The sequence below is a fragment of the Osmerus eperlanus genome, chromosome 26, assembly GCF_963692335.1.
Source record: "Osmerus eperlanus chromosome 26, fOsmEpe2.1, whole genome shotgun sequence".
NCBI lineage: Eukaryota > Metazoa > Chordata > Actinopteri > Osmeriformes > Osmeridae > Osmerus > Osmerus eperlanus.
The window spans coordinates 5,485,352-5,510,028 of NC_085043.1; the positions used below are offsets into that span (position 1 = coordinate 5,485,352).

General features: G+C 42.3%; 3 protein-coding genes across 3 annotated transcripts; all 3 read left to right on the forward strand.

The window, feature by feature from the left end:
- The first annotated feature begins 4,983 nt into the window (after positions 1-4,983).
- foxq1b (forkhead box Q1b) lies at positions 4,984-6,945 on the forward strand. The gene has a single exon (XM_062452805.1). The coding sequence runs from the start codon at positions 5,441-5,443 to the stop codon at positions 6,422-6,424; it is 984 nt and encodes a 327-aa protein (XP_062308789.1). The 5' UTR covers positions 4,984-5,440; the 3' UTR covers positions 6,425-6,945.
- A 3,723-nt stretch (positions 6,946-10,668) lies between these two features.
- foxf2b (forkhead box F2b) lies at positions 10,669-14,614 on the forward strand. Its single transcript, XM_062452809.1, has 2 exons — positions 10,669-12,033; positions 13,889-14,614. The coding sequence occupies exons 1-2, from the start codon at positions 11,070-11,072 to the stop codon at positions 14,065-14,067; spliced, it is 1,143 nt and encodes a 380-aa protein (XP_062308793.1). The 5' UTR covers positions 10,669-11,069; the 3' UTR covers positions 14,068-14,614.
- Positions 14,615-20,477: 5,863 nt separating this feature from the next.
- On the forward strand, positions 20,478-22,635 carry LOC134013046 (forkhead box C1-A-like). Its single transcript, XM_062452785.1, has one exon. The coding sequence runs from the start codon at positions 20,745-20,747 to the stop codon at positions 22,161-22,163; it is 1,419 nt and encodes a 472-aa protein (XP_062308769.1). The 5' UTR covers positions 20,478-20,744; the 3' UTR covers positions 22,164-22,635.
- The last annotated feature ends 2,042 nt before the right edge of the window (positions 22,636-24,677 follow it).

The window sequence follows — 24,677 nt, forward strand, 5'->3', positions numbered from 1 at the left end:
ATGTGCTCGTGATCGCATCGCTCCTTTTAGACCGCGGAATGTCCCGTCGAGGCCTCGCGTTCTGGATCTGCTCCGGGCTGTTCTCTTCCATTGTTGGTGTATGGGATGTCATGTATCCCATACCAATATATGGAATATTATACCAATATGAAACAAGGTCTTATTCATACACAGATTGTAGTCATGGAGAACTCTAAAAAGTTCTGCTAATCGTATTGTGAATTGCTTCTCCCCCTCTGTTCGACGGCAGCATTGAGGCTGATGGGGATGGTTGTTGCTACAGTATTGGGTTTAGACATACAGGTCAAAATCATTAAAAATAGCAAAATGCTGTAAATGCTCAGGGAGATCCTATTTTCTCAACCATTCACACTAATATCTCCATGTCATGAATGTCAAATCAAATACATTCGAATACAATAGAAAGGCCTACCACAGTAGGCCTACTCTGTAAAAGGTCGGCAATTGTGCGTCGCCTTGGTGACAACAATGTCGTTCGGAGTGTTCTTTTTCCGTGGGAGTGGCCCTACCTCTCACCTAGGCTTCACCTGTATTTCACCCCTCTCTTTAATTACTTTAATCATACCCTTGTAAGCTTCGTTTACTTATGATTTTTTTTTTTTTTGGTTTGGCAGGGCGTGAAGACCTCAGGTAAGAATGTCAGAGCACCTAAAATAGCAACACGGCAGAGCCAAGTGACTGCAGGAGACAACCGCTGCGCTCCCACAACGCTTCTCACTAACATTTTCATGTATTTACAGGGAAGATGAAAGCAAAAGAGATGTGTGTGTGTGTGTGTGTGTGTGCGCGCGCACGCGCGTGTGTGTATGTCTGTGTGTGCTTCAAACTAAGTGTACTGGTGTGTCACAGAGATAAGTAATGATTCTAACAGTGCCTGAATGACTTATAACGCGCTGTGTGGCGACTTTGTTTTTCAGACTAAAGTGTTCAGGTGTGCTGATTATAAGGGCTGGAAGCCCCCTACCCCATATCTTCCAAAACAAAATGTGAGTTTAAAACGGTGCGACGGAGCATGGAACAAACGTTTAGAGGGCCGCATTGTTGGATAATAACCATAATTTACGTTCAAGGAATAAACTAAATGGAATGCTTGCGTCTAGCTTTTCTCTACTGACGCATGCACATGCGCTTACACCCACACAGCTCAGTCTCCCACACGCTAGCTCTACACACACACACACACACATCCACACACACACGGTTCAGACAGCTGAAATGTGTAAAACGGGTCTGGAATGCCTTGAGGTTGGTAAAAGAGTATAAAGACAGTACCCATGAGCTTCGGTGAAGCGTGTCTACTATCAGTCATGGCTGTAAATGTACTGCGGAGAATCTCGAGAATCTCAGTAACGCTCGGCCTCGCTGGGCTGGGCTCTCCTCAACTCACGCAGGGCCTGGAGTTTGTTTAGAGAGAGCTATGAGGGTTGCACACCCTTCTCTCAGAGAGAAGAAAGAAAACGAAGATGAGATAGAGGTGTACCGTTTTCCTCTGACATCAAGACAGGGGTTAGCGTGTGAGCAGAGACCGCCAGAGACGCGCGGCTATTTATAGAAGTCCAAATGGATTCACCCAATTGAATTGACATTGTTCACATTCCGCTGATGTCAACACTTCCAGAAATGTCTCTTCTCAATCCAAAGAGGCACTTCAAATCTTAAAGGGTGCTCTAAGACAACAAGGTACCACTTTTAACTTCAATTTTGTTCCCCCACAAGGGTGCGTGCCTGTGTGCATGGGTGTGTTTGTGTTTGTGGGTTCGTCTTTCGTCATTCCTGGTGCTTGTAATAACCATCTCTTATCGATCTATCCATCTATCCATCTAATACATCTTTTTACATAATTACATAACAGCGGGTGACTGGGTAAATGATCGGTCAATGTAAATATATACACTGAACCACTGTGTGAGGTTGAACCCTTGAGCTATACTTCATGAATCTCCAAGAATGGATAACATGAGCAGTAGGGAGTCCTAAACACATAGACCACCACTGGCGTTGTCCCAGCTCTCGTCTTCCATCTCTGGCTACCAAGCATGCTGCGTGATCACTTAGAAAAGCCAGCGAAGGAAGAAAAAAGCTATTCAATAGCCACTGAAATGATTGACCCCCTCCTTATTAGCGTATTTACACAAACAGGGGGCACCGAACAAAACGCTTGGTTACGTTTACCGTGACGCAAGAGGGGACATGACAAATCGCAAAAACAGGTGCACCTTCTTTCACGCCAAATCTGTTTCACGCAGGTGTGTGTACCCATCTGAGCAATGTCTGTAATCAGATACAACTTCACCCCCCCCCCCCCCACACACACACACACACCACACACAAACAAACACATACACATAGTCCAGCCTCCCTCCACCATTACTCATAACAAAGCTGTCCCAAAATCTCTCGCACAGTGTGCACATGTGTTCAGTGCAGTTGCGATGATAATGACGGCGCACAGTATTTTTCTCAGCATCGCTAAAGGTTCTATTCACTCATAGTGTTAAGAGTATAGAAGTTCAGCGAAGTGCATTGATAAGCCATACATTTACTTTATGGATTAGGCTACGTGTTTATTGACCTTAGTATGCCCATTCTAAATTACTCCAAATACTAGGCCTATCTCAATTCCCTCTCTATACGATGTTTTTGTGTCAAGGATATAGATCTATGTTTACGTATAGGCTACTCTGGTATGACACCTCAGCCATGCACAACTCATGTATCGTTAGCCGGACAAATTTGATATAATTCATAAAGCACTTTTGTGGTCAAACCTATACACAATGTGAATATCTGTGCTACCTCTCAAACGTTGGAGTCCTATAGGCAAGAGGGGTGTGCAATGGTCATTTCAAGGCCAAGGATGCTGAATTTTGCCACTAGATTTAGGCTACACATAGCAGAGCGTAGTCAAATTTGATGTATGAGTGGCGGATCTTACTAATGAATGCTATGAATGTATTCTTGAAACTCTAGTTAACAGTGCCTTGCGTTGAAGGTATTCAGTTGCCTTCCAACCTCATGGGCAGGTCACCCCTATTTCGGGCATTAGTTCTCACGCATGCAGGATCTTGCATGCCCAAGATAATAATTAGGCTATAAGCACTGACTGTCGGTGTAGGAAGCTCTCGCGTTACGTGGGAAAATGTGAACGTGTTTTAAAGAATGCAGACGCATTCAAATTGTTCGGAGAAAAAGTAAATGGTGTAAATGTCATGGTGTGTAAACATGGGATTACGTTGTATGTAAGTCGGACTACTACTCAAGCGCCCTTGAGTGTGCCCCGGTGGTGCACGTGCGTGCCCTTGTTTGTGTATGTTTGTGACTGCAGAACCGTGTTTTGCGCGTGATTGAATGCCTGCCCGGTGAACCCAGTAACGAGGGTTCACCGGGCAGGTGAACCCTCGTTCACCTGCCCGGTGACATGAGACCAACACATTCCAATCAAATGCACTGAAATGCCTTTTAAAGACAGAAAAACTATAGCAAATGAAAGTGCACATAGTTCATAGACACAGTCACACACGCACGCTGTCCCGTGTGTAGGCTTTATGAGAGCAATGAGTCTATTTGGAAAGGATGACAACCTCCGCCTGATGTGGATATCTTGACGGGAGAATGAGTCGCACACAACGTCGCACACAACGGAGCGCGAGAGAATATTTCACATCCATCCCAAGTCCAAACACCCCAAGGGATGCGTAGAGGTGTGGCGGAGAAGACAGTTTAATGATTATCAATCGCCCCGAGACAAGCTCATAACTCATGTAACTTTCCGACCTATTGCTGCTTCTCCTTTACCTGTGTGTTAAGACAGGAAGATGGGTGCGTGTGTGCGTGTGTGCATGCGTGTGTTTGTGTGAGGGGGCGGTCTAATTGGGGTTGGGAGAGGAGTTGGTACATTAGGAAACGTTAGACGGTAGACATGCTGGCTTGCAATGCGTGTAACAGTATGAAATTGAACGTACACTGTGGGCTTCAGATGGAAAAAATAAAATAGGACATTAACTGTAGGACCTTGAAATGCTCCTTCACTAAAAATGTCACGTCACATTATTTATTTCGTGTAGATCACTGGTGCACAGAAGGTGGTCTACAGGACATCATTTCCTAAGACTGCTCATCGACCTTCCACCTTTCACCTCCTCGAGCCTCCTCTTCTACTCGAGCACATCTTTTTCATGAACTTGTTTGTTTGTCATCTCAGCATTGTTTTCCTAATACTTACCTATTCCACGGAAGTCATGTTTTGGCATAATACCGCAACACAGAGGCTGGGTTTCTTTAGAGGAAATCTGACACTTTGGTAGGTTGACACAGAGTTGCAATATGTTCTTTGGGCTTAATTCAAATGAAATTATTAAGCTTCCCCCCTCCCTGCCTCCGTTTGTTTCCGTGCATCCCCTCTCTCTCTCTCTCTCTCTCTCTCTCTCTCTCTCTCTCTCTCTCCGTGTCCTGGGGGAATGAAGAGTCTGTATAGCCTACCATTTCTCCCTCTCTCTTCCTTTCTCTCGGTGTGGGGGTGCGTATGCGTTTTACGCGCAACCTTTGATATCTCTTAAGCCTGTTTCAAGAGAGGGGCGATGTTGTTATTCCCTGAACAAACGAATAACTTTGAAAACCGACATTAAAGACGGATTAAGATGACTGATAGAACAGAACAGACAGGGAGAGATTCAAAGACGTGGGTCTTCTGTTGTTTTTCCTATATTCAACAGAAGGGAGCAAAGACTGTTTCTATTTTGAACATGACATAAAACATTGCCACAAATCATGGCTTGATGTATCTATCCAAACATTAAGAATCGCCAATTATCATAGCATTTATTTATCTTTTCAAACAAACTTTATGTGACCTAATACTCAGCATAAACACTTTAATGTCTGTATGTCTGGTATATGCACGCCACCTCGTGCGAAAGTAAACCTTATTTGCTTCCTACAGGTGAGCAGATCCAGGTGCGTAAGGAGGGAGACGAAAGACACGGTCGAACTTTGGTTATCTCTCTCATTCATCTAATCTTTCCTCCTTAGTGACATATACCACATGAGCTTTTTTTTATTCACTAGTGTCTATCCCCGTTGCGCGTGCAATCACAAGGCGATCCCTGACTCACTTCAGTGGATTTGAGATTAGCTTCCGATGGAAACCCCGCCTCCGTGGGCCGTCCCTCACCCAGGGTTTATATTATAACGCGGCGCGTGTCTCCGGAGACAAATCTGAACTCAGCTGCAAAGGACTTGGTTCGGGGACCTCTTGTTTCTCCAAACGGAGCTTTCCCGGAAAGACAGCGATCGCAAATCATTCCGCAAAAACAAGTTTTGCAACCGTACCTTATATACTTTGAAGAGTTATCTGACGAAGAGAGCCTCGCCAAAAGGTACTCTGATTGCGACAGGTGAAAGAGAAGATTCCTGTTTCAGAATGAAACTTGAAGTTTTTTCCGCGAGCCACTTTGTTCAGAAGCCCCTGGATATGTGTAGTGACGCCGAGGGAAGTATCCCATCGCCCGTCTCTGGAGATGAGCTGGGCTCGGACGGAGACTTCGTGGCCAATAGCCCCGCACCTGCACCCCAGAGCAGTGACGGTAAAGGTAAACCCTACACCCGCAGACCTAAGCCCCCCTACTCTTACATAGCGCTCATTGCCATGGCTATCCGGGACTCTGGTACCGGCCGACTCACTCTGGCTGAAATAAACGACTACCTGATGAAGAAGTTCCCGTTTTTCCGTGGCAGCTACACCGGCTGGAGGAACTCGGTCCGCCACAACTTGTCACTGAACGATTGCTTCTTGAAAGTACTGCGGGACCCGTCCCGACCCTGGGGTAAGGACAACTATTGGATGCTGAACCCGCACAGCGAATATACCTTTGCAGACGGTGTGTTCCGCCGCAGGAGGAAGCGCATCAGCAAGAGGTCCATCAAAGAGACTGAGATTCCTGACACCCAAACACCCGGCGAGAACACTCGTCTGTCTGCCCCCGCCGCGCCTTCTCTGGAGGAAAAGTCAGGGGGCAAGTTTTGTAGCTCTTTCGCTATCGATAGTATCCTCAGTAAGCCTTTTAAAAGGAGGGAGGATTGTCTAACCAATACAGACATTACCGGTCTTGGTGCACGGTTGTACTGGCCTGCCGGTGCCCACATACTGCCCTACACTCAGAACTACCAGTCTGCGACTGTGTCACATGCACAGCACGCATACCACGTCAGTTCCAGCCCGTCCCACATGGTGCAGGCGTACAGGTGCAGTCTGTCAGACCCTGTCTACGGAGGGGAGCACAACAGGGACGCGCTCTCTTCTCTCCATCTGACGTCACTGGGCATGGTAAACTCATTCTCCCCTGTCAAGATATCCACATCAGGCGGAGGTTGTCATCCTTTCCAAATAGACTCATTGCTCTCATAAAGCCTACACACGGGACAGCGTGTGTGTGTGACTGTGTCTATGAACTATGTGCACTTTCATTTGCTATAGTTTTTCTGTCTTTAAAAGGCATTTCAGTGCATTTGATTGGAATGTGTTGGTCTCATGTTTTGTAGTGAATAACGTAACTTTTTTCTGTAGACTAACTTTATTTCTATTTGGATATTAGGACGAAGCACATAGTTGTGACTCAATCAGACATTCCACTGTGTGTGTGTGTTTGTGTTTGTGTTTGTGTGTGTGGTGTGTGTGTGTGTCCAATGGTTCGTTAGTCATTTCTACTGTACGGTGGCCACCAACTGCCAATATATTTTAAGAATATTAATATATTTATGTGTTGATTTGTATGACCTGCTGCATAATATTGTGATTAAAATATTGTTAAGTTGAACGACAAGTGCTGAAAATTACTGCTCACGAAAAGCAAGGAAATGTAGGCCTGTTATCCTGGAGTCATCAATGGTGTTTTAATGAATAAAAAGAAACAATACGTGGGAAACAAAGCGTGGAATTTGTGTGTGTTTCTGTTTCATGTGTGATCGTTAGAGGGCCCAATAAGTGCCTCAAAGGAGCAGTACCTAACGTCATGCTGTTTTGGCAACGTGGATAGTTTATTTAAACAAAAAGCCACCGAGTAGTAAATTACAATTCACATGACAAACATTTTTGAGAGAGAACTGCTAGTAAAAAAAAATAAAAAATCAAACGCATGAATTTAATCCAACAATTAATTATTAATTATGAGGATAATACGCCTATAAGCATAACAACATACACCACTGCAGCACAATAAAACAGTAGCCAATATAAACAAAACTGGACCGTCCAGAATGAGGAAGTTACCTTGTTTTAGACACAACATAACACGACAAAAACGATCTGCACTTTCATAAAAATCTGGAAATGATTAGGCTTTAAAAGAATGTGATAGGCCTCATGTGAATAATATAAATACATACTTTATTGTCACAGTATGCCATACCCTTTAGCCTAACAATCATTAGGTAGGCCTAATCATTCCTCACCATCATTGCACAAACATTAAGACACGTCCAAGGTCATAATAAAGTTTAATAATTCAGCGAAATATATTAACATTAGCATGTTCATCTATAACCGGTTAATATTTATTTTCGGAAGATAGAATAACCGAATAGATTAATAAATGCCTAGCCATCAAACCCCAAAACATACTGTATAGCACAAAGTTAAGGATTTACCATTTACTTGGAATTAGGCTATTATGTCTGGGCTAGGCTATTACAATGCATTATCGATTTGACAAATGCAAGTAAGCTGCCACTAATCATTACACTTTCTTTATGTATTTTATTATGATTAGAGAGCCCTTCTGAACCAAAAGTTGATGACCACGTATCGATCTGTCAGCAGTCTACGCAAACAAGCATATTAGAACATGCGTGCAATTGTTATTTTAAACGACGCATGTTTTGACAGCATTTCGGCCAAACATGAACGAAGCAAATCAAATGTGTTCTCTTGTAGTATTCAACCATGTTGGCTAAATTAAATGAATTGTATTGAATGCTGCATGTAGAGCTTAATGCGTCTAAATGAAAAGTAGAGCCTTAACACCTGACAAATGTCTTGCCAGAATCTAAAAATAAAATAGAGTAGCCTACATTTCATTATAGGTTATTTTATCCAAAAGTAAGTAACGCTTGCATTCATAACAAATCTTAGAGACAAATGAGGTTTGTTATAACTGTTGAGTAAATTATGATTTGTGTCATTAACATGTAAGAACTTGGCAGCGACTTCAAGGAAGATACCTGACCAAATCCAAAACATAGTCATTCAAAAGTCCACACAAATCAACTCTTGGTAGTGGTAGTGGAGGCCAGGTGACAGGTGAGAGGTTCGGTTTTCAGGAACAATGCTGCAACCTGCAGGTGAAACAACGGAACAACACACCTGTCACTGTAGGCTGAGGGCAGCTTACTCTCTTTCTTTGTGGCTTTCTTCCTTTCCCTCCCTCTCTATCTTCCTCTCAAAGAAAATGATTAAGCTGCACAATACGCAAAGGAACAAGCACGAAATTGGACAGGGCTTTAGCGAATTGAGTCTTAATGTCCACACAATTTCAATTACACCACACATTTCCACGTATTTCCTGGATATAGGTACTCATTTAAACAGAATTAAACCAAAAAAATGTACCAGGCAAAACTGAACGTATAAACAGTCCGTCCGGTGCAACTGCGCATGACCTCTGGGTCTCTCCTGGAAGGGAGGCCCACCGCGCGCATACAACAAGCCAGGGAAAGCAGGACAGGAAGCAGTAGCCTAGATGCTCAAAAGAATGAACCAAGGAACATCAATATAGAGTTGTAGTAAACAATCAAATCTTCATTTTTTTCTAAATATACATTGCCTTCTTTTCATAATCTGTAGAGTTCAAATAAACATCAAACTTGAAAAGAAATAGGACACGGCTACATGTGCGTAAAATGCATTGAGTTTGTAATCAATATTACTAACGGTTTCGCTAACCGAAGGCCGTGTATGTTGATAAAAAATGTGCTACCAGTGGTTTTTGTAGTTTTTTATATTTGATAATAGACTGAAAATAAATAGACTGTTACTTTAGCTCTGTTGTATGGATAAAGACTTTGACTGCTTTTGCCTTGACAAAGGCAAAATTTGCCTTTGTCAGATTTAATTACATTTAGATATCAACAATCAATTACCTTAATCCTCCATTTAAAACAATTAGATTTTCGATCAAATATAGAGATTCAACTCTCACAAATGAAACGAACAGCCTGCTGTTTACTGGACACAGGCTTAAATAGGAGACTGTGTCAATTTCTTCAAAGTAGAGAGCGGAGCACAACAAAGTTTCCTTTTACCATGGCATCCTGATCACCGCAGGGGTCATACGTTTTGATGTCGCAGGAAATTCTGGGGCCATAGGTTCTTAAGACCTTAACTGCACCGTGGTGGAACATAATTTTATCCTCACATCCTTTGTTGTGAAGTGCAAAGTTATTGTTGATAGTCATTGTTTAAATATCCCTTATATAAAGTATACCGTCGTCAAGCACATACGCAAGCACACATGCAGGCGGAAGTGTGAGCCCAAATAAAATAGCCAGTCTTCACTATATGTTGTCACCTTCAGATTGAGGAATTATTAATACAGCACGCTACAAGCCAAGACATGCATGCAATACGATTGAACGTGATTCGTTTTCTAACTGATGATATTACATATAAAGTAAATAATGTTTAATAAATCTGTGGATTCAATGTCTCTATAGGAGGAAGCTGTCGACGCATGCGCGGCTAATTTCGGTTTTCTCTGTCTAATGAACACGGGGCCCAAGGGACCGGCTCGAGCCCGGGGCGGTAAACTGACACTTGTGCGCTGTGTGTGGTATCCATGGCCGTTCTTGATGGAAAAAGCCTGCTTCCACTCATGTCAAAGTCATTTACTCAGAACAACCCCCCGCTTATACGCATGCTCTCGAGTGAAAGACCACCACCTTACCATCCCGTTCCCTCCCCGCCCGGCTCAGCGAGGCGCAACAGTTTGTTTTCGTGTTCCATGGTGACCCAGATGGGTTCTGTGAAAACTAAACAAAAGTTGAAGTTGCAGCGAGCTTGAGTGTAGGAAGTCGTCATTTCCGACTGTAAGCAAATTTTGGTGTAAAATAATATAGTTAGGAGACTGTTATAGAGTGTTACAATAGCCTGGTGCCAACAAACCGTAGTCTCTCAAAAATCTCTCTCATAACCTAAAATGTTATTTCCCTTGTGGCCTGCACATGTTCCCAAACAGTAGTATGGTTTCCTAACTTAACACACAAGTGGGATGGATGAAGTTCTTTACCTTGCGCACGAGGCTAGTGGCGCTGTTGATTGGAATGTCTGGTCGTGGTTTGATAAATGACTTAATTGCGTGCATTTGAGATGTCCAGACTGGACTGTCTGAGAGAGAGGGTGAACGAGGGAGGGAAAAAAGAGAGTGAGGGAAAAGGGGCTATAATTTAGTTGCATGTGACGCCCGCCGGTCGACGACTGGACACGAGCCAGATTTTGTAGTGGAAAGGGGGGGGGGGGGGGGGTCTCCGGTCGTCCCGAATTCAAGCGGACTTGAAGAAGGAAAGTGCGACGGAGGGGGTCTAAGAGGAAAGATAGGTGGTCGCGCTTTGTTTGGCCTAGTGACCGCGCGCATTAGTCTAGGATTTTTGCGTTACCTCCCCTTTAAAGGATTAAGACGTGAGATGGCCACCCGGAGAGCGGCAGAGCAGCGCTCACCGCCACTTTGACACCCACCGGAGCCCTTGTGTTGGACGGAACCCCCGGACACGGCGTTTAACCCCGATCTGGATACCAAGCTCCCCCCTCTCAGTATGTCACTGCGCACTCACGCATTCTCTGCGTAAGGGGAGAGTCCAGCTGAACAAGAGGTAGCCTTTTCCCTTTCCAAACTTCTGTGGGATACCGAGGACCAGTGACTGTGAAACTTGTAACCGACCTTAGGAAAATATATTTAGCCGCTGTCATATTTGAAACCTTTCCGATTTTTCTTTTTCATATTTGTATCTGCAGCATTTTCTTTCCCCGCGTCTTTACGGCAGTTGTGGTCAGCGGAGCTGACATGACGACCGAGACTTCTCAGCAGCAGCTGGACCCACCACCTCCTCTGAGATCGAGCCCAAGCGTCCTTCACTCCACCATGATGAGCCCACAAGCCGTAGCAGAGAGCTCCTCGACCGGTGCAAAAGGAAAGAAGGCGACCTCTGGGCTGAGGAGACCAGAAAAGCCGCCGTACTCATACATCGCTCTCATCGTCATGGCAATACAGAGCTCCCCTACCAAGCGACTGACACTAAGTGAGATCTATCAATTCCTCCAGGCTCGGTTCCCTTTTTTCAGGGGGTCGTACCAAGGCTGGAAGAATTCGGTCCGGCATAATCTTTCTTTGAACGAGTGTTTCATTAAGTTGCCAAAAGGGCTGGGCAGGCCGGGCAAAGGCCATTACTGGACAATTGATCCAGCCAGCGAGTTCATGTTCGAAGAGGGCTCTTTTCGTCGCCGACCCCGGGGCTTCCGGAGAAAATGCCAAGCCCTAAAGCCGATGTATCGAATGATGAATGGGATAGGCTTCGGCACTTCTATCTTACCACAGAGTTTTGATTTTCAGGCGCCTTCTGCGTCGCTCGCGTGCCACAGCAACGGTTACAATTTAGACATGATGACCAACACCATGGCCGGGGGCTATGATGGATTGAGCGGTGGACACCACGTACCCCACATGTCTCCGAGTCCCGGATCCACGTACATGGCAAGCTGTCCGGTGTCATCCAACGGGGAATACGGACCGGATAGTAGCAGCAGCCCAGTGCCCTCATCTCCAGCCATGGCCAGCGCATTGGACGGCCATTCCCCATACGCCAGTACCGCGACACACTGGGCATCTCCCAGTGGCTCCCCTTACATCAAGCAGCAGTCTATAGCCTCCAGCAGTCCCGCGTCCTCCGGTTTACACTCCGGTATGTCGCCGTACTCCCTGGAACAGAGCTATCTGCACCAGAATGGCAGGGACGCCTCTGACATCTCAGGTAATATTAAATATGCATCTTGCACATTAGATAGTGGGATTTGTCCGCATGCTTAATTTGTACAGTCAAATGTGCTGCAAATGTAGGCTATTGCAATTCTGAATCAAACGGCAACCCATGCTGTTATCCACTACAAGATTGATTCTCACGGGTGTTTTCCAAACCTAAACTAAATAGTTATTGTTTAAGTCAAAACGCCCATTCGAAAATGAATGTTTACGATGATCAATTTATACAAATAAAATACAAAAATAGAAACACAAAAACATGAAAAGAAACGTCATCAATAATCCTTGATTTTAAAGGATAAACCATGAGGGTATATTTCACGCCAACGGTTACTCCCCGCTTAGGCTGATAACATTTAGTCGTCTTCATAAACTGAATACGTGAACAAAAGTCTCAGTCAGAAATGGCGAGATACATTTGCAAATATAACCTACAAATAATGTATTACAAATATACAATGTATACAACTTACAACGTACAACAGATAATTCATTCAGTAAGGTTACAATGTATGGAGGACTATGTTGAATTGACTGTGCTATGCGTTGAAGTTTGAAATGTATAGCACTTTTGAACATTTACTAAAAATTATAGCCTATAGCCGTCTCTAGCCGTCTACAGATAGTAACCCAACAAAATGTCATTGTATTGTATGTATGTTTTCCTCTCTTTTGATAATTTATATACTCTCGCCTACCGTGTTTAACATGCTTATAATTTATTGAGGCTTTTAAAACTCCAGCGATTTCCAAAAGGGAGACATCTCATTCTAAAGCCCATGGGGTCGCGGAGGTTAACCAAACAGGCTGTTCGAGTCGGACCACACCGAAGTGAATTTCAACCAGCGAATATCCGCAGGAGACTGCAGGCCTTGTTAAACTTTACTCAACGTCTTATAACCATTTTGAACACATAGGCCGTTATCTGTGCTGGACTTTACACGCTTCATAACCACTGTCAGTCATGGCCGTATGTTGTCTCTGAAAACGGACGCGAGGAGGCAGTAGGGTATGGCCCATAATGCCTGCTGTCTCTCGATGAAAAACAGCACGCGTGCAAGCAGCACATCTGGAGTCCTTATGACCTTGATGAAGCGCGCGGTGTCTAGCCGGCATGAGAATGGCGGTCGTTAGTAATTTTAATTATAGATCTGACCCTCAAAGATGATTAATGACCTATCTGAGCGATGGTATTGTTATAGGGATATAAGGCCTACAATGGAAAAGTCTAGTGACGGATTCTAGTGACGATAAGAATGATATTGGCAAACTATGGACACTGTTTGGACTGTGTCATGGTTTGTTCTTGCTGTTAATTTTCGAAAAATAAATAATTGCCCAAATAACAAATCGATCGAACTATAAACTAACGCAGCCTACTCATTTGATAAAACATTAAAAACAGCAGTTCTTCAGTCTACAGTAATTCCAAAGTCAAGATAGGCCTACATAGATCAGTTCAACTATTGAAAGCTTCGGTTATCCAGAAATTGAATACAAAATGGTTTGTTCTTTCTGAATTTGTCCCATTGCAGTAGCCTGTTAGGCTACTGCAATGTGGCTAAACCATATTTAAAATATATTTTATGTACACTATGTAATTTTTTTTAAACAAAACTTTGAAAACCACTCAAAAACCCAGAAATTATGCAGAAAAAAAGTACAATAGAAATATCGTCTTAATGACTACTTGGAAAAATTACACTCCAAACATACAATTAGATAAAAAGGAAAAATAACATAATTAAGGAAAATAAACCAAAAGTGCCAATACTGAAACTAATTATAGATCATATTCATCAGACATCATTTCTTAATTAACATGTCAATTGTTTTCCTGTCCACAGTTGGAATTCCACGCTATCCGAGCCATTCCTCTTCAGTCTGCGATAGAAAGGATTTTGTGTTGAACTTTAATGGCATCTCCTCATTTCATCCATCGACCAGTGGATCTTATTATCATCATCATCACCATCACCACCATCACCAGAATGTGTGTCAAGACATCAAGCCGTGTGTGATGTGAGTGCGTCATGACGTTCGTTCCAAGGCCATGAACAGTGCGAGCTGGAGGAATGAATGTGGACCGTAATAAAGAAAAATCTAACCGTAGGCTACAGTCAGACATAAACAATAATATTTTGCATATTTTACCAGCACGGTGCCAACCAATGTTAGATGGGACATTAAAAAGAGAAAAACAATACACAGAGATCTTTCACAATAATTTAAATCTCCTTATTGGTGAGAAAAGGATAGAACTCGCAGATTGTTGAAATGAGGGAGAAGCACCGGGCTTATACAAACCACTTATACCGCTGTGCTGTCCTCTTGTGACCAACTTTTTTCACCTTCAAAAGAAGTTTAAAAAAACGATTTGAATGTGTTTGCTATTGTTATTTGTGCAAACGAATTATATTCAGTGTAACTATGTTCTATATAAAGATAAATACTATAGGCCTACACAAAGCTTTTTATAACATGAATTGCAACAACTTTGCACTTTTCTATACCATTTGACATTGCTACATATTGTAAAAAGTTTCAATAAAGCTGATATATTTTAGGCTACATTCTTCTGCCTGTCTTTTACATTTTCGTTATTATTGTATATTATTCTCATTGCTGAAACGTTGTTTTAGTGAGGTTGGTAAATTTGACAAAGAAGCTCATTTACTCTTTATCTTATACCAGGAACCACTACTATCAATTGCCATTCAAATTAAATTGAATACACCCCCACCTGCTATAGATCTTTTTTTGTCATTTGGATGTCAGCCCTTTGTTATTGTTTATCACTTCTTTTCAAATAATAAGACAAGCAGAGTCTCACCTGGACCTTTCACATACAATATATTAAGAAGTGTGAAATGTAACCATGGTGAATTCTGCTGTCTAGCTACTGACTGAAATACTGGTTAAGTAGAGATCATTCACAAGCATCTTTGATAGTAGAAATGATGTATTATACGTTGCCAATATAAAAAAAGACCTACAAAAGATACTGAAGACACAAACACTGGGTTTTCCAAGAGATTCCTTTGTAACAGAGTTTGAGGTATAACAAGTTCTGTGAGCAGACGCGGCCTTGTCCTTCCTACACTGTAAAACATTAGACCGTTTACTTGCACCTGGTTTACATGGTCCAAGAACTTATCTAACATCTTTATTTGGATCGGGTTAGACACCCATGGGTGGCCATGTGTCTAGGTCTGCATAACGTACACTCTTTGCGCCATCTACAGTCTCGTCTGGCTGAACTGCCGCGTGAGCTCACACAGCTTCTATCTCTCCTCTCTGATTTGAAGACGTCATAAACAAGACCAGCGAGGTACACATTTATGGGAATGTAACCACGCTGTATTTAAAAAAAATTAGATGGCCAGTGAACAGAAGACACTTATAAAGTCAGTCTTCGAAAAACAGAAGACATACACCCACCACAGAAGACATACACCCACCAGTGTGCACATTGCGTTGGGATGGAAATGCGTTCACAGACATAACATAGGCACTCAAATGTTTACTTGACTGTACAAAGGATTGCGTCCCTCCTTAGGACTGTAAGAAAGGGAAATTAATTCAATTATTTTCAAATCGCACAAACATGATGTCATGGCACAGTCAACACTGAATTGTCATTTGACAAATAAAAGACCATTGTAAGGAACCTGTTGATGGGTCAAGAAAAGTGTCCAAATGAAACAGGTATATTTGAACCTTACAGGGAGAGAGGTATGGGTATAATGGAGAAAAGTGTAGGTTATCTACATTGACATAAAACTGGCCAAGAAACCAAAATTAACTACATTCAAACCAACATATAGACTGACATCATAAGGGAGATATATTACAGTGAATTATGACAATTATGTCATGCATTAATGCATGCCAGTTAGTACGTTAGGGCCTATGCTTCATACTGTAATTTTTCATTCTCGCTTGAAAGGCAGTTTTTAAGATCTATAAACTCATGCTATGGACTATATTGCCATCTAGTGTCAAAAGCACTAATAGCAGGTAATATTCAAGGAGGCCTAGGCCCATTGAAATCTAACCCGGTCAGCCACTACCGTTCGTGGTGTCGTTCAGAATCTGCACATTAATTTCGAGCATTATTCAAGCAGCCAATTCAATAATATAACTCATGACGAAACTTTGTTGAAGTGTATGAGCACTTACAAATGTTAGGTAAGCCTAATAGAAAGAGTAAGGGTTGGGTGATTAGGACAGAATGGTGACATTATAATCATTTAATAAGTTCTTTTGGAGATTAAATGTCTTAAAATATTTCTTTTCGTATCACTATTGTTGATTCATTTGTTTTAATTGAGTAGGAAAATTCCCACATCATGGACACCAAACACAAGCATAAACAATACTCTGACGTTTCAATACAATAACCAAGGAGTCGAGTCTGGCCTTGAGAGCTGATTTAACCGCCAGAGTTTCGTCCTCAATAATAGCCAGCCCATGTGCACGAAATGAAGGTTTCACATATGGGTGATTGACGGTTATTTATTTTTAAATCTATGCCAATATGCACTTTTGGTTTGTGTATTGGTCTGCGGTTATGGGTGTTCTGAATACTTTGGAATTCTTCTGTGTTTAATTAAGCGCTTAATATAAACATTGTTGATGAAGTGAAGTAAAGTGAAATGGAGGTGCCCATGTAGCCTATATAATTCAATCAACAATAAGGACCAAGAGTTTGTTTGGATTGATCCAGGCTAAAAACTGACACCAGGATATCATATCACATTTGAACATCAACACCCTCATAACAATTTTAAGCATTTTAAATTGTGCTCCACTTTACATGCATATTGACTTAGTATGGGAGATCATTTCACATAGGCAAATGGTCACCATACCTTTTACTACGAAACTGTAGGGTTTCGCAGTTTCGTAGTTGTGTCCGAAGATCTACACTGGTTGCAATCGTCAGACTCGTTGAAATGTGCAACAACTTCATTCGGTCTCCCACTTATTGGACAGCCGCATTGTAATGTTTTCCAGTCTGATTCACTCTTTCTTTCCCTCACTCGCTCGCTCGCTCTCTCTCTCTCTCTCTCTCTCTCTCTCTCTCTCTCTCTCTCTCTCTCTCTCTCTCTCTCTCTCTCTCTCTCTCTCTCTCTCTCTCTCTCTCTCTCTCTCTCTGTGTGTGTGTGGAAGGGGTGATGGTGGTGTGAAGGGGGGGTGGGGGGTGGTATCCAATGAGCTGCAGCTGATATGTTCAGTGAGAAAAATAAACGGAGAGGAGGGTTGTTTACAGATATATGAAAGTACATGTGACTGGGCATTCTCTAGCAGACTGTGACAAAGTGTTTCAACAGACACGCCGACAGCATTTTTCAGTAGAGTGTATTTACGCGTTACCATCACTAAGTGGCGCCATTATGATAGATTTGACACCTGTTTCATATTCAGACTTTCACTTGGACTACAACCTATAACTCAACTCATTCCTCCTAATTTCACGTCAGATTTGGGAGGGATGGGAAGTGGAGATTTCAATTACAGGCTATTGTTTTCTCCAGTAGGCTACTCTGAGCTGGCATGGAACCTACCATACTGGGATGTCCAGCGTAATTATTTTACAGTATTTACGTGAATTATATGTAACCGTATAATTTTCTTAGCCTCTACCTATTTATATTAGTTTTCTTAAAATGGGTTTGAATGTTTATATGTGTGGAAACGTCATGCAATGCAGTTCACCAAACAAAACTGATGAGGGCAGTGCAGTGTAACAATTCAATGAGCAAAGTTAGTCAGGCATCAGATGTTATCATAGGCCTACTTTAGCATCGAGCAACCGCCTTTATAATTGCGGCTAAACTCATTTCTTTGGACACCAACTTTGTGTCCAAGGAAATTGGTGGCCACTACCATTTTGAATTGACATAGAGCCTGCTAGGTTGTAAACTGATGTAGATTCCATGGGTAAATCACATCTATAAAAGGTTATGACGATTAGGCACATTACTTCCATTACTAAACGCTGAAAGATCGACAGGGGTCGCTCTATATCTTTTAATGAAGCGCTGGTTTTGAGAGCATATAACTAATGGATAACGAGTTACCCACCATCCATAGCCTAATTATCCCATATTTTACACATGCAACCTATTAACTCATCATGAAATAGCGAAGTGTTCGCAAAATTGCATCACGCTGGTGTTTTAAATAAAAAGTTTGTCTACTTCCTTTATGCGTTTTAAGGCCGAATTTTCATGTGGGATTTCAGTTTGATACATTTGATAAGCAATTATAGGCCTATGCACTTCAAGTTTGAGTAATGCAATGTTGTCCTGGATTTTCTAAAGCTTCAGAAAACTGTATTTGCATTTAGATTGTAAACTTGCCTAGCCTAGGTATTAAATTGGTCCCCATGCACAATGCTGTATAAATATTCTATAAATAGGCTCACTAATATAAATGATTGGAGCAAAGCATTATTACACATGAGTAAATGAGTACTTGAGTTTTTCTGAAATAAGAGAGATTATATCCGCAATCGTTTGCATTCATAGACAAAACAAAACAAACTAAATATATTACGAATGTTATTGTAGGCTAGTTGTCTGTGTTGAATATATTTTTTAATAAAGAGAATGTATCCCAACAACAGTTCATAATTGACTAATTATCCTTTAATATGTTCTACATTGCTTTAAGGATTAGACTACGTGACATAGATCCTTATGAAATAGTTTTGATAGTAATGTTATGAAACCATAAATGAAACTCCACGAGTTTGTAAGGCATGCAAAAAAAACGAATTTAATGTAGCAATATTTTTTATGAAACTCTATGATGACCATTTTGTATTCGAATTTACAGGCCTGAATCAAATTGAGTTGTCTCAATTGTTAGGATTAGTGAGCTATCTTCGTGAATTATTAGACATGTTACAGGTTGTAATTGTACATTTTAAACAGTATTATTATCAACGTATCTTATAGCAACATTCCTCACTGACCAGCCTCTAAACTGGGGTTTGTCATCATTGCAGCACTTCTTCAGATGCAGTAATGTGTCAAGATACATTCAGGGGGTCTTTATTAATTTTATATGAGCTGATGAAATACACACATAATAAAGTAAAGCTACACATATGGCTTATATGTCACATTAAGGAATATGAAATAAGCTAATTGCTCGTAAATGTGATCATACATAGGCTATAGCCTATACGTTAATGATATATAAAAAAAATCAGCATTGACATATTATGGTTTGACTTTGTATTCGTTTATAACTTTGGTGTTCACCTGAACATGATCTATCGAAGGGAATCTCGTTTTAACTTCGTAGGCCTATTTTATTGTAAGTCATCTCACGTTCCACACAAGAAAGTGACACAATAAACTTGTGGAATGTGGATGGCACGGCACCTTTTCAGAGAACTCAAGAATGAAACTTGGAAGGTCCTCATGCTCACCGTTTGTCAACTCCAAACCTCTCACCGTGCATGTTCTTACATCTTACAACAACCTCCGTCACCCCGTGCTGATCCTCTCAGGACCAAATGATCTTAATTTAACCTTAATTAGCTCACACATAGCCTACAACCCTGGCGCACAGCAGGGACTAAGGGGGTATCCATATTCTTTCATGTGGTGTTAATTCAAATGTTTACTCAGAACTTAAATGCTTCAAACTGCCCGGAGGACAATGAAACTATCAATCAGTGAAATCAAACAGGTTATGTCACACTTAAAAAAGACTGGATGATGTCTTCGATTTCAGCGCGCTGATAAAGACATGACGCACACTGCGTTAGAATGTAGGCCTACATGTGGACAAGAATATCAGTAGAATAAAGCAGAACAACTAAATATGCTTATCTCACCGTGCTTTTTCACTTTCAGTTCATGTACACTGAGGACATAACAAATTTGAATCTGTTTAAGAAAAAGATTGTATGCTCACTTGTATCGACACATTTAATCGGATTTGGTATAGGGCTGTCACATTTTGGATCAATTCAAGCACAGTCCGACATTAATTATTTTCTGTCTCGGTCTGGCAGACTACCTGTGTTATAGGCAGTCAATTACAACGTTAATCTACCAAGTCAAATTCAGTCGTTTGGAGTCAGTGTAGATTTCAAAACCTCTAAATTTGTTTCTTTAATTTTGAGGCTTCGATGCTTGAATGCTGCTAATGTCTGAGAGTTACATTATTTAAGTTAACCATTCTCCAGAGTTAGTCCATTTAACGTTCGAGGCCATTAATTACAATTGCTCAATATGAAACGTTTGTATCTAAGCAATTTAATCTACCAAATATGTTATCTTATGAGTAGGGAGTTCCCCACACACCTCTCCCTATTTCGTTGCTGTGTGTGTGTGGCCACTGGGAAGACTCGTCTTATTGGATGCTCGAGCACATTCGGGAGAGTAGGAGGAGCGGCCTAAGCAGTCAAAGAGGAAAATGTGAAGAGGGTAAAAGACTTTCCCTATATGCGACTCATGCTTTCACCTCACTAGTTTCCCAAATGTTCGCATTTGCAGTCTGCGCGAAGCGTTCACTCGAGTCACTTTGGCGAGCTGTATTTTGAAAAGGATTTCTTCAAGGTCCCTGCGCGAACAGAACATTCAAACTCAGAAAGAAACTGGAGCTTTACACTGCTGCTAACGTTTTGGAGATTTCTTCGTACTTTTACGCATTCAAGGAAGCTGAGGCAAAGAGAGAATGCAGGCGCGCTACTCGGTCTCCAGTCCCAACTCTCTGGGCGTTGTGCCTTACATTAGCAGTGACCAGAGCTACTACCGGGCCGCGGCCGGCGGTGGATACACCGGTATGCCTGCGCCCATGAGCATGTACTCTCATGCGGCTCACGACCAGTACCCGGCTAGCATGGCCCGGGCTTATGGACCGTACACCCCTCAGCATCAGCCCAAAGACATGGTCAAACCCCCCTACAGCTACATCGCTCTCATCACCATGGCTATACAAAACTCACCGGACAAAAAGGTGACCCTGAACGGGATTTATCAGTTTATCATGGAGAGGTTTCCATTCTATCGAGACAACAAACAGGGCTGGCAGAACAGCATCCGGCACAATCTTTCCCTCAACGAGTGCTTTGTCAAAGTGCCCCGGGACGATAAGAAACCCGGCAAGGGCAGCTACTGGACCCTGGACCCAGATTCCTACAACATGTTCGAAAACGGGAGCTTTCTGCGACGACGGAGACGGTTCAAAAAGAAAGACGTACAGAAGGACAAAGATGACCGGGAAAGGCCGGGAAAAGACCCAGCTGGGCGCACACCAGGCCGAGATCAGGAGCCGTCCGGCCAGGGCACACAGCCCGTGCGCATTCAGGACATCAAAACGGAGAACGGGACCTCGACCCCGCCACAAGCAGCGTCACCCACCCTAAGTACCGTGCCCAAGATCGAGAGTCCTGACAGCAGCAGCAGCATGTCCACGGGAAGCCCACACAGCGTGCCCTCTGCTCGGTCTCTCAGCATGGACGGGCCCGAGCATCACCACCATGCCCAAGCCGCAGCGCAGGGCTTCAGCGTGGATAACATCATGACCTCTCTTAGGGGTTCGCCTCAGGGCACCACGGAGCTCACGTCGCCTCTCGTAGCATCCTCTCGAACAGGTATACCACCATCTCTGTCACTTAACTATTCTCCCAACCAGGCGTCCGCCTACAGCTCAGTACCCTGTAATCAAAACACCATCTCCACAAACTCTAACGCGACTTACCATTGCAACATGCAAGCCATGAGCTTGTACGCAGGGGACCGTGGAGGCCACCTCGCGCCTTCCACTACCGTGGACGAGAACCTGCCCGACTATTCAATTTCCACAACAACAACTTCCCCCCTTGCGCACGGCAACCTGAGTACGGGCCAAGACGGCCACCACTCTCATCAGGGCCGACTCACGTCCTGGTATGGGGACCTAAGTCATCTGGGCACAAGCTACCCACCCCAACAGCAGAACTTCCATTCGGTGCGCGAGATGTTTGAATCACAGAGGATCGGTTTGAATAACTCTCCAGTCAACGGGAATAATAGCTGTCAGATGGCCTTTCCCACCGGCCAGTCCATCTATCGCACTCCGGGAGCTTTTGTTTATGACTGCAGCAAGTTTTGAAAGAACGATGCTCAACTTAAATGAACAACTTTAATATATAATTTCCTTTTTTTGTACTCTAACTGCCCCACGGTCCTCCATTCTCCCCGAATGGAAATAAGATTCAAAGAGATTTGCTCTGTTTGTGAGGCGTGTTTAACACCGAATAACACGTAAGTTTTTCTCTCCCTTGGAGAACTTTGTTTAAAAAAATGCTTTACCCTCTACATTATGTAAAGTTGTGAATTGTAAATGACATAGCCTATAGTAACTTATTATTTTAGTAAAGGGAGTGGTTGGACGTTGTGGACCAAACAACAGAAGTGTTTCCAAATTGAGCTGCCTTGAATTGTTCTGTAATTGTTCTTTAAGTAAAAAGAGGGAAACTTGTAGTATACCAACTTATTATAATAAATTTGTGTCCTATTTGGTAAAAGTATTTTGAAGGCATTGCATTGTTTGTTTAATAAAGTGCCATTCTATTTGATTTCAATCTGAGTGATTTATTAGCCTTCCTCTCACTAATTTGGATGTCATAAATAGAAAGCATTTGTAGCCTACTGAAAAGGAGATGTGTTACATGGGTCCATAGGCTTGATTTCTTAACAGCTTAAATTAATTAAACTTTTTAAATGAGAAGACCACTTATGTTGCCAAATTTCTCCAAACCACTCTCTTGTATACAGATAAAGCTCGCTTCTGCTTGGTTAGATCGTTTAAGGTAAAGTAGCCTGTCCAATTTGACTGCGATCGTTGATATGGCCCTACTGTCTATTGTGCTGGGCCTCTGGCCTGTGCGAGTTGTCTTGAACCCGAGCAACGTTTAGCCTATAGTCGACATTATCACCATGTTTTTAGGCCTTATACCACCTCGTAAAAGCTGCAGCATCGATGTATTCATGATGTGTAAACTGCATCAAAAAGAGGCAACATTCGATGACAATTAGAAGGCTATGAGATAACTTTTTCCCAGGATATGGGCCTATTTCCTATAGCAAAATAACACTGAATAAATACGCCCCAAAGTTTCATGCATAAACCTTGAGCATTATTGAAAGACATTTTTCAGCATGGGATAAAATAATTATTCCGATTAAAATAGAACAAAGAAGAAAAAAATCGGGGAATTAACAGGAAATAATTATTAATTTTCACAATCAGTTCCCATGGCCTTTAATTTAAACCGCAGCTCATGTGAGATGTATCTAGACATAACCTACGTCTATTTGGCGTTGAGACTAAACTGAGATGATGGCGTATTCTAAGGCAAATATATTGCGTATTGCAATATATTTAAAATCGATGCTAAACAGAAGATGTAGGTCTGGCTATCATTTGGGTGCCTATTGTCTATGTAGTAATGGCTACTGTCAATGAGCGACCCTGCAGGCTTTCGCCACATTAGTCTTGCTTCTTGTGTCTCAGATGAAGTTCTCTGTCATCATACTAACCTTTGGGCCTTCATTAGTTTAACGGGCCCGGGGTACGCTCAACAAGCCGGGCGAAACGTGTTGTGTTACGGACGGCTATTGATCGTGACTCGAGCTCTGTTTAGTGGCTCCTTGGTTAAGCAGCCCTTGTTTGGAGCTACCACGTGTGTTTACTGACGCTCATTCCACGCATGCCTGAAAAGTTAGCATTGCCAGATGTTTTGTTATTGCCGCAACTCCAATATGATATAAAGTGAGTGCGCCTTTCCTTACCACTCATTCAGCACATGTATAGGCCTAGCCTATTTGTCTAGGTCCGTCCACACACGCACGCGCACGCACACACACACACACACACACACACAGGCACTCTTAATAGACGAGGAATTGGCGTTATAGGTTAAGACTATTGGATCGAAATGCTGTTGCTTAAACCCAGTAAAACAAACACGAGTAACAACAAATATTATGCAATATTCGAAAATTAGTATTATCATTAGTTGCTAATATTAGGCAGATAATTATCTGTAGTAGTATGACCGTTATGAGGATTATAATTAGTGTAGAACCAGTGGTTCTTCTAATCATATTTACAACATTAGGCCAAATTAAATAAGAAATACGCATGATAAATACCCCCAAACAACTAAAATAGAGCTTTGAAATAACCGTAGTAAAAGATAATAACTAAATGAAATAAATAGACCAGTTATTAAATGAGAACTTTTGACTGTTTCAAAATAAAGACCCGTTGTGTGTGTGGTTCAACAAAGTTGTATAGACTTATTGATAGGCCATTACAGCTACTGCAATTTGCTTGTAAATTGAGTGTACAAGGGTTTACATAATGCTTGTTGTGTCAGTGACAATATCCTCCACAGTCTCTGTCCAAGCATGTGCATCCGGGGTTCTGAGTTCTACATTGAGTGACTGAGGCTCAGTCAAACGCATGAGAGGAGCGAATGTAATGCATACCTCCACGCTGAGCCGCCAGCCCGCGGGCCTTTAAGTTCAGGGGGAGTGGAAGATACATTTTTACTGTCTGACACCAATGCTTCTGAGGCCCAAATGTGGTGCAGGTGTGTCCGTGCATGGGCACGTTTTG